Below are 16443 nucleotides of genomic sequence, written 5' to 3'. Positions count from 1 at the left end.
TATCTAGGACTGGTTCAAAAAATATATAAAATGCTATAACTTACTTAATCCTATTCCGAATAATAATAAGTACCTAGGTATTATATTTATTATTCTTATTAAGTTATCAACTATTACAAGCCGTTACCAATTTACCATTTTAACGACTTTTTTTGAATATTGGGAATAAAAAAAAATAATGATAATAATTAATAATGTATTTAAAAGTTTAAATTTTTTATATAATGTACCTAGTAAAACTGTAAAAGAGTAGGTAGGTATATAGTACATTAGTACCTATATTAAATATTAATAAATACCTACCTACCTAAACTGGCTAAATTATATAGGTATTATTATTACCTATTTTAAAGTCGTTACAATTTAGTTTTTAATGCTTTAAAATTTAGAATCACTCAATCACATGTTCATACGTCTAAAAAGACATACCTAATTATAATTTATAAGAAAAATTAATTAAATTAAATACATTTAAATATTTGAATTAAATTTTTTTAAATACACAGAGTATTATCTTATGATTATTTTTTTTCGTAGATATTAACAAAATATTATTCAAATATAAAATATATTGTAATAGTTGAAATATTATTAATAACTGACAACTCTGTTATATTGTTTATTATATCTTATAATAATAATATGTTAATAATTGTTAGATAGATAACTATATATTTTTTAAAAAAATTGAATGGATAGTACCTGTTTCAGATTTCTATAATTTCGTTTAAGTTAATTGAATGACTATTGGTATTATTATTTGTTAAAATAAATTGTAGAAATACTCGTGAATTATGTTTTTTTAAAGAAATCGTATATAATTACTTTTCTAACTGAAAAGTTAAATTTAATTAAACTGTTTGTGAGTGTATGTATACTACCAGTATACCCAAATGCGTAACTATATAGAGGTTTAGAAAAACAATTTTTGCTTCTATCGTTAAAATAACTTGATATATAAGTATAAAACATATTAAGTAGGTAATAATAATAAAAAAAAATTCACAAATTAAATAAAATCTTAATAGGAAAGGATAGAAGAAAGGGTGAAAAGGCTACACAAGCTACAAAATAACCACGTATAATTATTTCTCTGATAAAGTAAAATATTGTTGGAATGGTATTTTTTATTTAATATCGAATTACTAAAAGTATAGGAAAAAAAAAACAAAAAAAAAAATGTCGATTGCTTTTTTCCTACTACTGTAGTGGCGTAGTGCGGACCTCCGACCTACCATACTACCATACCTCCATGATACATACCTACCAGTTACATTATTATATTAATAATAATAAAATAATAAATAAAAGTAATATTTATTTAGTGGTAGACGGTAGTTAGTAATAAACTAATAATAATTTTAAACTACTGAAAAATCTGAAACTGAATTAATAACTTACTTAGTATTTACTATTTAGTATTTAGTAAATAAATAATCAAACATTTAAAAAATCAAAACAAATCTAAAATCAAATTTCCATTTTATCAATAAATATAAACAATTCGGCTAGACGTATCATATACATCGAACTGATCGGTCGATACGTTACGTTTTTACGTGTAATTTCTATTGCATACGTTTCAGAGTTTTGATACGTATCAAAATATGATTGTAAACTATCTTAAAATGTTGCTTATCACAAGTTTAGAATTGATACTTTTAATTTCTAGTAGGTACCTAATACTACAATAGTACCTATTTCGTTCAACATTTGAATTTTTTAAATCTTATCATTACAGTTAAAATTTGTTTTTACTTTTCTAATTCATAATATTCTTATAAAATATGTCTATTGTTATTTTGCTCAATAAATCGTTTATGTTATAAAACTTGTGTTGTCTAGATTAAACTTAATTTCCTTAATATTTTTTAATCAATACTCCACAATTATTTCAATATTATTCTCATGTAATTTTTATTGTAATCGCATTTGAATGTGACAAATCAATAGAAATGAGTCAAGAAAAGATTTGTGTTAAATTGCCAACAACAGATAAAAAAGTGACTCTTTTAAAATGGCGTGTAAAAGAAGGCACTTTGGTTAACAGCACTGTTGTTGTACTTCTTTATCAAGAAGACGGAGAAAAAGATCGGAAAAGTTTTCGCACACATCACGTTGGTGTTGTTAAGAAAATCTTAATACACGAAGGACAAGAAGTTCCTGCAGGGTAAGAATTACTTTTATTGTAGTTAAATACTTACCTATATACCTCCAAACTTATATATTTCCAAATATATTTAATAGTTTTCAACATATTTTTAATATTATTACAGACTTAACAATTATTTATTATTTTTTCATATTTTAGATATCCTGTATTTGAATTAGAGCCTGGTTGTAGCCACAGTACTGTAGTTAGTGATTTATGTGCAGATTGTGGTGCCGATTTAAGAATCGACAATGCATCTAAACCAACTGCATCTGTTTCTATGATACACAGCGTGCCTGACCTTAAAGTCAGCGAACAGGTTAGTTAACAAATTATTTTATACATCCAACTAAAATATGAAGGCGTTAATTTTTAAATTTAATTTTTAGAGTGCATTGTTATTGGGTAAAGCTGATGAAAAACGATTGCTTAGTGATAAAAAACTGGTGTTACTTGTGGATTTGGATCAAACACTAATACACACAACAAATGATAATATACCTAATAATATCAAAGTACCTATATATTTTAATATATTTGCGTGGCTTTAAATTAATTAAATATACTAATGATATTTGTATTTGCACAGGATATTCATCATTTTCAATTGTATGGACCAAATTCACCTTGGTATCACACAAGACTTAGGCCAGGAACATACAAGTTTTTGTCTTCTATTAGTGAATTATATGAACTTCACATATGCACATTTGGCGCTCGAAACTATGCTCATACTATAACACATATACTGGATCCAAAAGGAAAGTTATTTTCTCATAGGGTTTTATCACGAGATGAATGCTTCAATCCAAACAGTAAAACTGGAAATCTCAAGTATGTTTATATCTTTAATTATAAATATTTTATTAAATATATATTAATGATAAGTTTGCTTTCATTGTTAGCTATGTCATTATAAAAATATATTTATGTTAATATACCTACCACTATTGATTTTGTTAATGTATATAATATATACTTTTATATCGTATTCAATGATATTAAATGGTATTTTTTAACACTCGATAAAAACGGTTTTTATAACCTCAGAATTGCATTTAATTTTTTTTAAATAATGTATCTCAGTTACATGTTTTTTGCTAGATTAGAATATCAAATATCAATACGCTAAAAAAAAATAAAATGAAAAGTTCCACATTTTAAATAATACATAAATACATAATATTTTAAAATTATTTATAATAATAAGTATAGTAATATATATTTATTTTTATCATTTAATTTAATTTAATTATTTAAATTAATAATTAATCATAAATATTATATTGCATTGTTTATTTTAGAGGATTGTTCCCATGTGGTGATAATATGGTATGTATAATTGATGATCGTGAAGATGTTTGGGATTATGCTTTAAATTTGATACATGTCAAGCCATATCATTTTTTTCAACATACTGGTGACATAAACGCTCCTCCAAATTTACAAAAAAATGTTGATGTAACCTCACAACAGGATAATAGAGTGGATTTTACACATCTAGTTCAAGGTAAATCTAAAGGAAAAGTTTTTTGTTTTTACATGCTATCTAAAATTATTTAAATTCATAAATGTTTATTGTATTATACCAATCAGTTATTACTTACTATTGTGCATTTTGTTTAAACATATTAAAAATGCTAATTATTATTTATTATGTATTGAAACAGGTATAACTATTAAAAAAAAAGTTAGCACAAAAGGTGAACCACAAATGGAAGATGGAGAAGTTCTGTCTGATGATGATTCAGGAAATACAACAACTGATAATGATGAAAAAAATAAAAATAATGTTAACAACGACAATAGCGATCAAGTAGAAGTTGAGGAAGAAGATGATTACTTGTTGTACTTGGAAGATATTTTGAAAAATTTGCATAAAGAATACTTCAAAGAATATGATCAAAAACATGAGTTATATGGAAATGATGTTGAAGTTCCTGACATGAAGCGTATTATACCTATGTACCGTTCAAAAATATTAGCTGGTAAAAAGCTAGTATTCAGTGGTTTAGTACCTACTCCTGTACCGTTGACTGAAAGTCGAGCTTATAAAGTAGCTCGATTATTAGGTGCAGAAGTCACAGAAAATATTGAACCTGACTCTACACATCTGGTAGCTGTTCGTCAGGGCACACTTAAAGCTAGTGCAGCTCGTAAACGCCCAGATATTAAAACGGTGACGCCTGAATGGTTGTGGCTTTGTGCAGAACGCTGGGAACATGTTGAGGAAAGATTATTTCCTCTTCGATCAGAAGGTGGTGGTGGTTCTAGTAGTAGAGACCCACCAGCTCATTGTAGTAGTCCAGAACATTCACCACATTTTATGGCCAATAACCAAAATGTTCCTCATGTAAATAAAGAACAGGACCAAAAATTTGCTGAGACTCTTAATCCACTACTTTCGTTTTCTGATGAAGACATTAAACGTATGGCAGGAGAAGTAGAAGACATGACTGATGATGAAGAAAGTTGTGATGATGATGATGATGATGATGATGCGCCAAACATAATTGATGTATTAAAAATAAATAAAGATGGCAATTCAAGTTCAGAAGCATCTTTAGATGGTAAGATTTATATTATGAAATAGATTAAAATATTGTATTTGTTCTTTTCATATATATCTAAGTTTACAGTTTTATACTGATGTTTTAGATCCATTGCGAGTTCCATCTTTAGATGGTGTGTTTTACTATTATAAACATAATATATCTACTGAGTATGGAACCTACAATATGTCTGAAACATTAACCTAAAACTGATGATATATATGAAAACATTTAAAAAAAGCGTTTAATTGTTTACACTAAAGCCAGTATAGTATAGAATAGAGATGGCAAACTTTTTTTAAAATCATTATTTAACTGGAAAATTTACAATCTGTAGCTGTAGCATAATATGGGCAATAAGTAATAAGTAAATATGATATAAATATGGAGAATAGTTAATATGGTGATATTAGTAGAAGGGAGGTGTCTAGTGACAGAATCCTAATGATTAAGTTTTAAATATATATGAAATATTTTTATTCATTGTCTTATTTTACATAGTTAAATTTAATGAAATAAAAAAAAAATTACATTTAATATTTGTGTTTACTTACAGTGGAGTTGTGGTACCTTATTCTTCACTATCAATCATTTTAAAACCTCATATTAATGGGAAAAAATTTTAATAGGCATGTATAATATTTTTAGAACACATTTTTAATCATATCTTTGCTTTAAATTTTCATTAAATTTCTTTCTATAATTTGGTTTATAGTAAGATAAATTTCTGTAAAATAAATAGTGACAGGTTAATCAGAAGTGAAAATAAAAAAAAACAAACAAAAGGATATTTTTAATTTTATTTCTCAGATCTTTCATTAGTTGTAGTAGAGATGAAAAAAGAAGTAATGAGTAATGAAAATATTTTACAAGTATAAATTGTAATTAATTTTATAGCATTTGAACTTGGATATCATAATTAATTATTTACAAACTGAATTTAACCAAAGTTTAACTATAACAGGTATAATAAATAATAAAAAAATTAAAAGTGGTATTATCAGAGAATTAAGATTATATGTTATACATTGTGTAGAAACATTTCTAAATAGTAAATAATAAATATCATACATTTTGCTTCAGGTTCTAGAAGAGGGAATAAACGTCAATACAGTTCATCAGAATCAACAGATAATGAAGATGAAGCAGAAAAAGAAATAGAAGGTGAAACATTAATCGAACGATTACGACAAAGTAAAAATATAGATAAATTAGCCTTTAGTAGGTCAACAATAGTGAAAATAGAATAAAATTATTAGATAATATAATTTATTCATTCTTATTAATTTTTGATATAATGGTTTTTACTTTAGATACTGGCAGAGGACAGAAGCGTCGGCATAGTTCACCGGATAGTGACGGAAGTGAAGAAGATAACGAAACATTAAATGAAAAATTTCGTCAAGGTAAAAATTTAGACGAATTGGGAGTAGAATGGGGTAACAATAGTGAAAATAGTCAAGACCAACCTGATGATATGAATGACTCTGAATGGGGTAACAATAGTGAAAATAGTCAAGACCCACCAGACGAGGTTAATGATTCTGAATGGAATATGTTGGGTGCTGCCTTAGAAAAAGAATTTTTGGAAAATTAGTAAGTAAAGCATTTACAAATGTTTCTTCGTGTTTAGTTATATGAATTGTACATATCATAAATTGTAAAAATGTTCTTTGCTGAGTTTTTTTTCTTTTTTTTTTAAACAATATGTATAATGCGTCTTATTTGGTTTGTTATTATATACTATGTATTTGGAAGTTTATTATTGTGATGTATACATTTTATGCTTATTATATTTGTAATAAATAATTATTGAATAAGACAGTTTTATTGTATTTCTCAGCTATCTTTCAATATTAATGTTTAATATGAAATATCATGTATTTCCGTGTTTTTATTTTTCATTTGTTTATATTTATAACCAACATAATTATTATGCTATAATATTGTACCTAATAATAATTCATAAAGATTAGTTGTACATTTTATATTACTTATTTTAGGCAAAATTAATTTGAACAATAAATAAATAAATTTGTAGATTAATGGTAATAATCACAGATGTTGTTGAAGTCTTAAAAGTAAAATAAAAATTATATATCCAGTATTAAAATTATGATTTTCAACAATTATTTAAACACTGTTATTATTAAGAAAACATCTGTTTGTTCCACAGATTAATGAAAATGTACTTGTTATTTAAATTGGGTAAATATCTATTCGGTAATAAATACAACAATATTAAAAGGAGAACTTTTTATGGGAGTGGATGGAAGGGAACTGATCTCAAGGAAATTATCACTGATGTTTGGCTGTACATGAATAGTTTAATAATATTTATATTTTATGTTACAAAATATAATGACATGGTAGTAACTTCGAAGAAATTTTAGTAGTTCAACATCCTTTTAAAGTTTTGAATGTAATATATTATTAGGTAACTATTATCAATTGTCATTAACAAATATTGGTATTTGATGAAGAATACCTGTATAAAAAAAAAAGAAATTTAAATAAATATTTTTTCTGAGAGTTTTATTTACAAAAATGTCTGAAATAATATAATATTATAACTATGGTTAAATACATACTTACTTTTATGACCTACATTTTTTCATATAAACATAAAATTTTGGATTTGGAGTATGTTGCTGTAAAAATACTTAAAATATTATTTTATTAATTTATTCTAAGTGAAATGAAGAGGGGTTCATTTTAATTTACTTTCATCACATAAATATTTATACATTTATTTTGAATATTTTTCCATTTCCATTACTTAAGCTTAAATTATCAATGGATGGTTTATACAATAAGAGAACAAAACAAAAACAAATAGTAGGTATCAGCATAGCTATTTCAAATGTCTCTTATTTGTATAATACTTATAATACTTACACTTAAATCTCCAGAATTCAAGAAAAATAGATTGGAACATTTACTTAACATAATAATTGTAAGTTAGAACAAGTTATTATTATCATTAATATAACAACAATTATTCCCAATCTACCACACTCCGCCGAAGAATATATTTATATGTATAGATGTAGTTAGGTACTTATTACGGGTAAACTTTTCTACCTAATCGAATGCCATGTTAAACTATGTGTATTAGTGTAGTACTTAAATAGTATTGTAGCTATGTACAAAATCAGTTATATTTTAGATTTAAATTGTCTAAACTAGCGGTGACCAGGTACAGACATGGAAATTCTTTTTTACCTTGTGGCCTATTAATTATCATGGATAGTTTTGCATAGCAGTGGCCATAAATTTTTGTAACCTTTAATATTAAGAAAATATAAAATTGTATAATATAACTACAAGTATAATAAACAACTACCTATTCTTAGAAATAGATGTTAATACACCAGTCTCCACTCAGAATAGTTTTTTATACCTATTCAATAACTATACGTATGAGTTATGATTAATATGATTGAATTCAAACTTAATACATCCATTTCAAGTAACAGGTTATATTTTTAAATTTAATGATCAATTAAATAAAAGTAATAGAGGGGTTGTAGGTACATACCTACTTAACTAGTAAAATAATAGTGTCTTTATTTAAGGTTTTAAATGTTAAGTTTAAATTGGTACCTACTTAGCCATTACAACTGTTTAACATTGAAGCTGATAATTTTAGATTCTGAACGAAGTGATGAATGTATTGATTTTACAATGGTGTGTGTTTTTTTTTTTTTTTTTTTTTTTTTTTTTTTGTGTCTGTGTACAGCATAACTAGTCGAAATAATGCTCCAATTTCAAACAATGGGGGTGGTTTCCGATGTAAAAGTGAATATCCTTGGTGCATTATAGAGGTAAAAAGTTAACATTTTCCAACAGTTTTCAAAAAAATCGAGAAAAACAAAAAAAAAATGACGGAAAAACGGCAATTTTTACGCAAAACCAGTTTTCGACCAAATCGATTTTTTTTTTATGGTTGTAATTCAAAAACTAATCACTGAAAATACTTGAAATTTTCACCAAATGTTAATGTCAGTAGTATCCGTATATAGTTAAATTTTCAAAAATTTTGACTTTTTTTGAGTTATTTATAGACCACTGAAATTTTCGATTTTTTTGAGAAATTTTTTTAAAGTGTCGATAAAAAATTTTGGATGACCAAAAAGTTTTGAAAATTTAATACAAGGTTCCTTATGAGTTGTTTTTAATGTAGCTAAAAAAAATTAAAAATCGTTAGTCACAATTTTTTTTTATAAGCGTTTTTAGTTCAAATTTTTACGAAATCTGTCGAAAACGCGAAAATTTGCAAGTAATTTTGAAGTTGAAAAATCATAAAATTTTTTTCTTTTATAACTAAGTTTTGAAAATTTGGTACAAGGTTCTCCATACTTTTTCTTCAAATATCTGTAAAAAAAACTCTACCGGATTCAGACAAAAAATTTTTATGAGTGTTTGAAATTTAAATTTTTACAAAAACCGCGTTAAATAACGGTTTAGCCTCAAACGATTTTTGATATTTGTTATAATTCAAAAAGTATAAGTCGTAGATACTTGAAAATTTTACCAGTTATTAAGATTCGCGTTTTCTTTACGTGATTTAAATTTCAAAATATTTTGACTTTTTTTGAGCTATTTATAGACAACTGAATTTTCAATTTTTCTGAAAAAATATTTTGAAGTGTCGATAAAATTTTTTGGCCCTATCAAAATACTTGAAAATTTAGTACAAAGTTCCTCATATGTTATTCTTATAGTGATTAAAAAATTATAAGAATACATAGGCACAATTTTTTTTTATTAGCATTTGAAGTTCAAATTTTGACGAAAATTCGTCAAAATTATGAATATTTGCGAAATATTTGAAGTTGAAAAATCATAAAATTGTTTGTGTTTATAACTAAGGATTAAAAATACAACACTAAGTTTTCCATAAGTTTACCTTCAAGTATCTATAGAGAAAACTCGAAGCATCATTATAGGAAAAATTTTAAGTGCGTTTGAATTTTAAATTTTAACGAAATAGCGTAACGATAACGATTTATCCTCAAACGATTTTAAATATTTGTTATTATTCAAAAAGTATAAGTCGTAGTTACTTGAAAATTTTACCAGTTATTAAGATTCGCGTTTTCTTTACGTGATTTAATTTTCAAAATATTTTTTAATATAAGCTGGTTTTTTTAAACCACCTTTTTTACCAACCACTAGAAATTATATCCTAGGCTGACAAATCATCTTCGTTCAGAATCGTTTTTCGTATACAATGATAACTATCATTGGATTCAAATTTAACACTCCTATAATATATAATAATGATCCATACGGCACCTAATGTACAGCAGAGCGGTACTCACTTGCCCACTTTTTTTTTTTAATTTATATTTATTTATTTTTATTATACATAGGTACTGTATAGACTTATACGACTATACGAAAATAGTATATAATTCGAGTTATCTATATGGCAATAAACACAAATAAAACAAAACAAATAAATCATCAATCTTTATCATGATGCATTGATATTTGAAGTACGTCGATTGTTGAGTTATGAAGGTTTTTCTATTACCTGCCTATTATTATTTTCAAATTGTTGATTTTATGTGACAAATAAACGAACCATTCTTCATAGAACCGATTCTAAGGAATCGAGGAAAAATAGATAAGTATAGGCAGATGAAAATATCTGTATTCAGCCACACGCAGCCACTATATGATATCGTCACTCTCTAAAATAACTTATGTGTGTTTGAGGAAAATAACTAAAAATAGGTCTCCATAGATGTTTTAAACATCTTTTTTCTTGTAATATTATACCTACAATGATTTGAACTCGTATAAATTTATTCTGTTTTTATCAGTGCTTTGTATAAACACTGAACAGCCTAAAAATAATTAAAACCGTTCTAATGTTAAAAAAAACTATAGTAGCTACAAGTTTGACACAGGATGAATGAATCGAGTTGTATATTATAGGTACTTACCTATTTATTACAACTTCAAAAAACCAACAATTTATATTAAAAAGGGTTGAACGAGAACTTGCAATTTGCTGTACCTACACATAGTGAAATTACTTAATAGGTCGTTAATTAATAAAATCATAGGTAATAAAACTAAAATGTTTTCCGCATAGGTAATACTAGCTGTAGTACCTAGGTTACATTTTAATCGTGCAGAACGCGTTATAGTCAGTTAGGTTTTAGTAAAATTAATGTTTAAATATAATACACATAATACACTAAAATCTAGCTGGTAATTGCTATTATTTCTACAAATGGAAAACGAATTTGTTTTTAATTCAATGATATGATAATAATTATAGTTGCTTAATTTAAGTAAAACTCGAGCTAGTTTTCCGCTTTTCACATTGTAAGCTAAACACCATTTGAGTGTTTTACTACATATCCCTTCATTTAACGTGACTACCTACATTATATAATAAATAATATAAATAATACAATTAATAAACGCGTAATAAATATGTAAAATAAAATAAATTTATTTTATGTAGAGGTAAACATAAAATACATACATATTTATATATTATATTATGTTTATCTATAAGTATATTTTGAATAGATTCATAAATAGTAAAAAGTGTATTTAAAAAATTAAAATTTAGATATATATAATATATAATATGAATATAGATAATATAATAGATTAGGACATTAGGAACTTACTGCTTACATTTTTTTTTTTTTGGAATAAAATTTAAAAATGTCTTAAACTGAAATAAAATTATAAGCTCTATCAATAGCTGACATAGGTGTATGACTTAATCGCTAAAAATAATATTATAAATAATAATAATAATATTACATTTATGTAATATAATTTTTCATTTCTAAAAGCAAGGAAGATTTCAATTAGATTAAATAAACAAAATTACAATAACGAAGATATTTAATATGTAGGTAATTAAATTTTTTTAAATGTAGTATTTTAATGTAAATTTACTATTTATTATTTTACTTATACCTACCTACCTATATTAATTTGTGAAAAACCACTAAAATATAACATTTTTAGTACTTAATAAAAATTCGAAAATATAATCATTTTTTTTTTAGGGTTGAAGACGATGTATATAGGGCATTTTAATTTGTATGGTTGTACTTACAGCCTTAAAAAATATAATCAGGCTCTGTTCAGTGTTCACCTGGACTCCTCGATAGAATATAAGTATACCTCATAACCTATGTAGAATGTGTAGATAGTTAAATATGTATTGGTAACACAAAATATAATATACTTAATACTTATAACCATTAAGTATTGATATATTATTACGCCTAGTTTTAATTTATACTCAATGCGTTAGCAAAAATATTATGCGTTATTGGCATTTAAACATTATTTCTTATTACTTTTTTATAGGTTATTTAGTTATTATTACCTAGACCAGGCTACCAGCGGTTCTTAAACTTTTTTTCACGGTGCCCTTTTGAGGATCAAATTTAGCCGCGGTGCCCTGCTGTAAATATACCATGAAAGGCAAAACTAAAAATAAATTCTGTACATTTGAAATTATTTATTATGAGTTGGGGACCGAGATGCACAGTTTGGGAACTGCTAGACAATAAATATATACCTAGTCATAACTCATATAGTCATTAACATAACATCTCTTACACAAAGTTCAACTTTATATTTTTTTAGATTTTAGTCGTCAATGGCTTACTTATCTGTCATGGTTTTAATATTTGGGTGACATGCTAATAAGTAATAAGGCCAACATTTTAGTCTTATTCTTACCTTTACGAAATCGTTCAGCTAGTTAGGCTATAGTTATTGTAATAAATTGTTGCGCCTACTTTAATATTTTGTATTATAAATTTGTAGTGGGGAATATCCGAATATATATTATAATAGTATATCTAATACCTGTATCTTTAGAATATTTTTTGCTTATTTTTTTTAAATAACATTTGGCATTGAGTAGGTATTGGTTATTACTTATTAGGTATATTTAGGTACCTATAGGTAGGTATATTGTTATTTGACATTTGTCGTCATTTGTTTAGTCAAAACATTTAAACGCCAATATTAATATGGATATGACTATATCTATTTTCTGCATTTTAGAAATACCTGTAAATATGAACAAATATTTTCTTGCAATATGTAAACAATTGTTTTTTAAAATTAAACACAAGTTTTGATCCATCCTCCATATCCCCCTTCGAAAATACGTAAATACGACATTAATATAAATATAGTCACCAATACTATAATAATATACACGTGTATGACCATTTACAAAGATAGATAAGTATATATAAATTATAGGCACCTATAAATATACTCGTTTTTGGTAAAAGTTATATGATGTGTATACATGAACAATACATTATATTATATGTGTGCTGTAGTTAATGAAACTATTTAAACCTCAAAGTTAAAAACCACTGTTGGTGAACGGTAAAGTATTCAAGCTAAGTTTTATTCTGCGACAACGAAAAAATGTTACAGTGTTTCATTATTTCGAGTGGCTCTTTTTACATTATGCCACACAGCAAAACTGATTCAAACAGTCATAAAAAAAGTCCATTCGAGTTTTTAAACAGGTATTATTAATATCGTCGAGGGGATATAAAGTGGGTATTTAATGTCTTTTTTTCTCAAACAAACCTTCATAAAGAACGAATGGAATGATACAAAAACGTGCCAATTCCAATTTTTTGTAGTCTCCATAAATGCAAAATTGTCCCGTAATGAATTAAGTTTGGAAATATTTCTACGAGGATTGAAAATAATTCTTCATTAAATATATATAGTAGGAACTTATAATATTAATTATGTATTATAATTTATAAGTACTTATGTATATAGGGCCTATATGTGTACTTAAGTTTATTAATAGGTATAGATATTGTATTAAAAACAGAATGAGTATTATTAAAGTATAAAATTTTTTAAGATTTTAAATTGTAATACATAATCTTATGAAGATCTATGCTGAGTGTTGGTGAAAACTGAAAAGTATAGGTAAAGCGGTTAGGATTTTGAAATAAATCGATATAATATAACTTAAATAGATAATTTTGTTGATTGATGATTCCGATTAAATAAACGATATTTAGGTTTCTTTTTATCTGCAGATTTCATATTCTCATATTCTTAGATTTCAAGTTATAAAGAAATTAAGAAAATTGAACAATTTGATATTACGAATTAATAGCGATGGAGTTTTTGATATTATTATCAAAAAAATAGCAATGTTAAAATGTAATTTTTGATTTACAGAAATACTAAAGCAAAAGCTGATAATGTTTTTTTTAGAAGATAGTTTTTACAAAAATGTAAACATGATTATACACTTAAATACGGGTTTAAAAAAAATGTATTCATACTTTTAGTTAATAGTAAAAAGTTGAGTTAAACCTGAATTTTATTTTATAATACGAGCTCCTGTTGAAATATTATTATTACTAATAGGCCTTAATAGATATCGATCTAACTTTAACTTGTATATGAATAGTGTATACGGTATACCTATAGTACCTACTGTATAAAATATACATGTAATTTTTAAATATACCTTTAGATCATATTTTCAAATTCTCGAGGTTTTTTGTATAATGTGGTGATTTAAACTTCTACATTTAAAATAACTAATAAGAACCTCTTTTCTAATGTAAATTATTAAATTGACATTTTTTTTGAATATTTTGATGTACCTCTACCTAAATTAAAATTCAAACACGATTAGTTTTTCAACTATTAACATCTTGACATTTAGGAGAATTTATATAGTCCTTAAAAATAGTTTTACAAAAATATAAAATAGATGTCATATTGGAAACTTAATAATATTTATTAACTTTGGACCATTTTTATAAACGATAGAATAGATGTTGATAAAAATATTACCTAATTTATTACTGTTTTTAAATCACTATATAGCTTCCATAATATCTTCTAAATTAATTATGATTTTATTATGTCATTTATTCTTGTGTCGTGTGCCATGTTGGTTAAAGTATGCAAGTATTTTTCGTATAATAATAATTGTGATCATTTCATTGTGTATTTTAGAACAATATCAATTTTTTTATATCTATAAAAAATAAAAATTATGTTACATATTTTTTATTTAATTAATTATGAAAAAGTATAATATAGATACTCTGAAAACAATATAAAAACATAAAATTGTTATATGGCAATAAATTACGAAAATTAGTTTATTTAAAATATTAATTTTGGTCTTGTGAAATATTTTGATTCAGCTAACATATTATCTTGTTTATTATTTAATTTGTCTATAGTTTTTTTTTTAAATAGAATCATTTTCAGAGTTCTTAACCAGTTCATAAGGTGTTAGTCGTTAGTGTATTACAGTGTTTGGATAAAAAATAATATCATACACTCATACCTAATGTATTTATAAGTACATTGTCTACTTGAAAAATTACATAATAATTGTAAAATCAATATAGATTTAAGTAGTATTAGGTAAAATAGAATAAAAAATATTTATCTATTAAATAAAACTGTATACCAGTATTATAGGTATCTAGGTATGTAATAAATATTAATAATATTATGTATGTGGAAAAATTTGATTTAATTCATATTCTTATAGATTGCAATTCAATCGAAAATAGAACTAGGTTCTTTAAATGGCTGTAAGCGATAAAACAAAATACCTACCTAATAATTGATTTTTAGTTATATTTGTGAGATATATTTTATTTTGACCTTGGGTTTTTCCATTTATTGCTCGAATAAAGTTTGACGTTTTAGAAACATTAAGAATATCGATTGAGATTGACAAAAAAAAAAAAAAAAACAAAAACAAAAAATAATAATAAAATAAATTCACGTGTTGTTTATACGTTGGATTCCAACTTCCAAGGTACTTATTTTATATTTCTCATTAGGACAAATGGAAACTTTAAGCATAATAATTAACATGTACATTCCGAAAAAAAATGAAGCAGCATTGAACCAAACCGTTTCACGTGTTCAGTCTCTTAATAATAACCACATTTTATGACCATACATGTCGGTTTTAACTATTCCAGTCACGTGTCTGTAGCGATTGCGTGAGGAACTATATAATTTCTGATATCAAGATTCAACTACTTGATTATTCTAATTCTAAGTAGTGTAGGTCAGCGGTGTCGGTGCGGAGTGAGGGGACGTGGGAGGATTGGAAATAATGAAAGTATATATACTACTGCAGTACCTATAGTAGCAGGCATAAGTATAACGGTTTGTGGGGGCGAGGGAAGTTCTTGGAATTTTTACAAACGCCAATCCACCAATTATTTGTAAATGTACATTAAAATGCCTTGTCGACGGTAATAATCAGCGTCAACATTATTGCAGCAGCCCCGTTAGTGGTCGCGGTCCTTCAGGATTCGCCTCGTTACGCGATAAATGATTTATAATAATTAATTGGCCTCCGGGCCGGTGACGATCCCGTGTATGTAGTAATTATGCACGGTGTACAATCGCCGCGCCCTGGCGTCTCAATATAATAACTTTCTGTTCAGTAGTCATCGAAAAACATCATGTGATATGGATCCTGTTAACTGTTATGTTGCACGCGATGACGTGTGCACAGTTTTCGTCGGCAATAATTATACCGCCCCACATAACCTTAAAAAAAAGAAAAACAACACGTAAAACAATAAAAAAAAAGGGCAAAAAACCAAAATACATATATAATATAAATGTCGTGGTATGGAAAATAACCACGTCAGAGAAGTAATAAGAACCGAACGTGTATTATATTATATATATACAAAC

At 25.7% G+C, this 16443-nt stretch overlaps 1 protein-coding gene across 2 annotated transcripts; it reads left to right on the top strand.

Annotated features, from left to right (window-relative positions):
* Positions 1 to 1665: 1665 nt before the first annotated feature.
* Positions 1666 to 6766, top strand: LOC114129072 (RNA polymerase II subunit A C-terminal domain phosphatase). 2 transcript variants are annotated; one of them, XM_027993706.2, is made up of 8 exons: positions 1666 to 2170; positions 2312 to 2471; positions 2542 to 2667; positions 2742 to 2986; positions 3457 to 3662; positions 3823 to 4722; positions 5788 to 5868; positions 6018 to 6766. In XM_027993706.2, the coding sequence occupies exons 1-8, from the start codon at positions 1956 to 1958 to the stop codon at positions 6299 to 6301; spliced, it is 2217 nt and encodes a 738-aa protein (XP_027849507.2). In that variant the 5' UTR covers positions 1666 to 1955; the 3' UTR covers positions 6302 to 6766. The 2 variants fall into 2 exon arrangements, with proteins under 2 accessions (XP_027849507.2, XP_027849505.2); XM_027993704.2 differs by having other exon boundaries at positions 5788 to 5898.
* Positions 6767 to 16443: the final 9677 nt, after the last annotated feature.

This window comes from Aphis gossypii, chromosome 3 (assembly GCF_020184175.1).
Source record: "Aphis gossypii isolate Hap1 chromosome 3, ASM2018417v2, whole genome shotgun sequence".
Taxonomy (NCBI): domain Eukaryota; kingdom Metazoa; phylum Arthropoda; class Insecta; order Hemiptera; family Aphididae; genus Aphis; species Aphis gossypii.
Note: the sequence above shows the minus strand (reverse complement) of the source record. Positions and strands in the feature narration are given on the sequence as shown.

What these genes read in the sequence shown, in the direction of transcription:
- LOC114129072 (XM_027993704.2), top strand. Translation starts at nt 1,956, where the DNA reads ATGAGTCAAGAAAAGATTTGTGTTAAATTGCCAACAACAGATAAAAAA. An exon ending in ACCTTAAAGTCAGCGAACAG is followed by an intron (nt 2,472 to 2,541) that starts GTTAGTTAACAA and finishes TTTAATTTTTAG; the next exon opens with AGTGCATTGTTATTGGGTAA. An exon ending in TTCAGAAGCATCTTTAGATG is followed by an intron (nt 4,723 to 5,787) that starts GTAAGATTTATA and finishes ATTTTGCTTCAG; the next exon opens with GTTCTAGAAGAGGGAATAAA.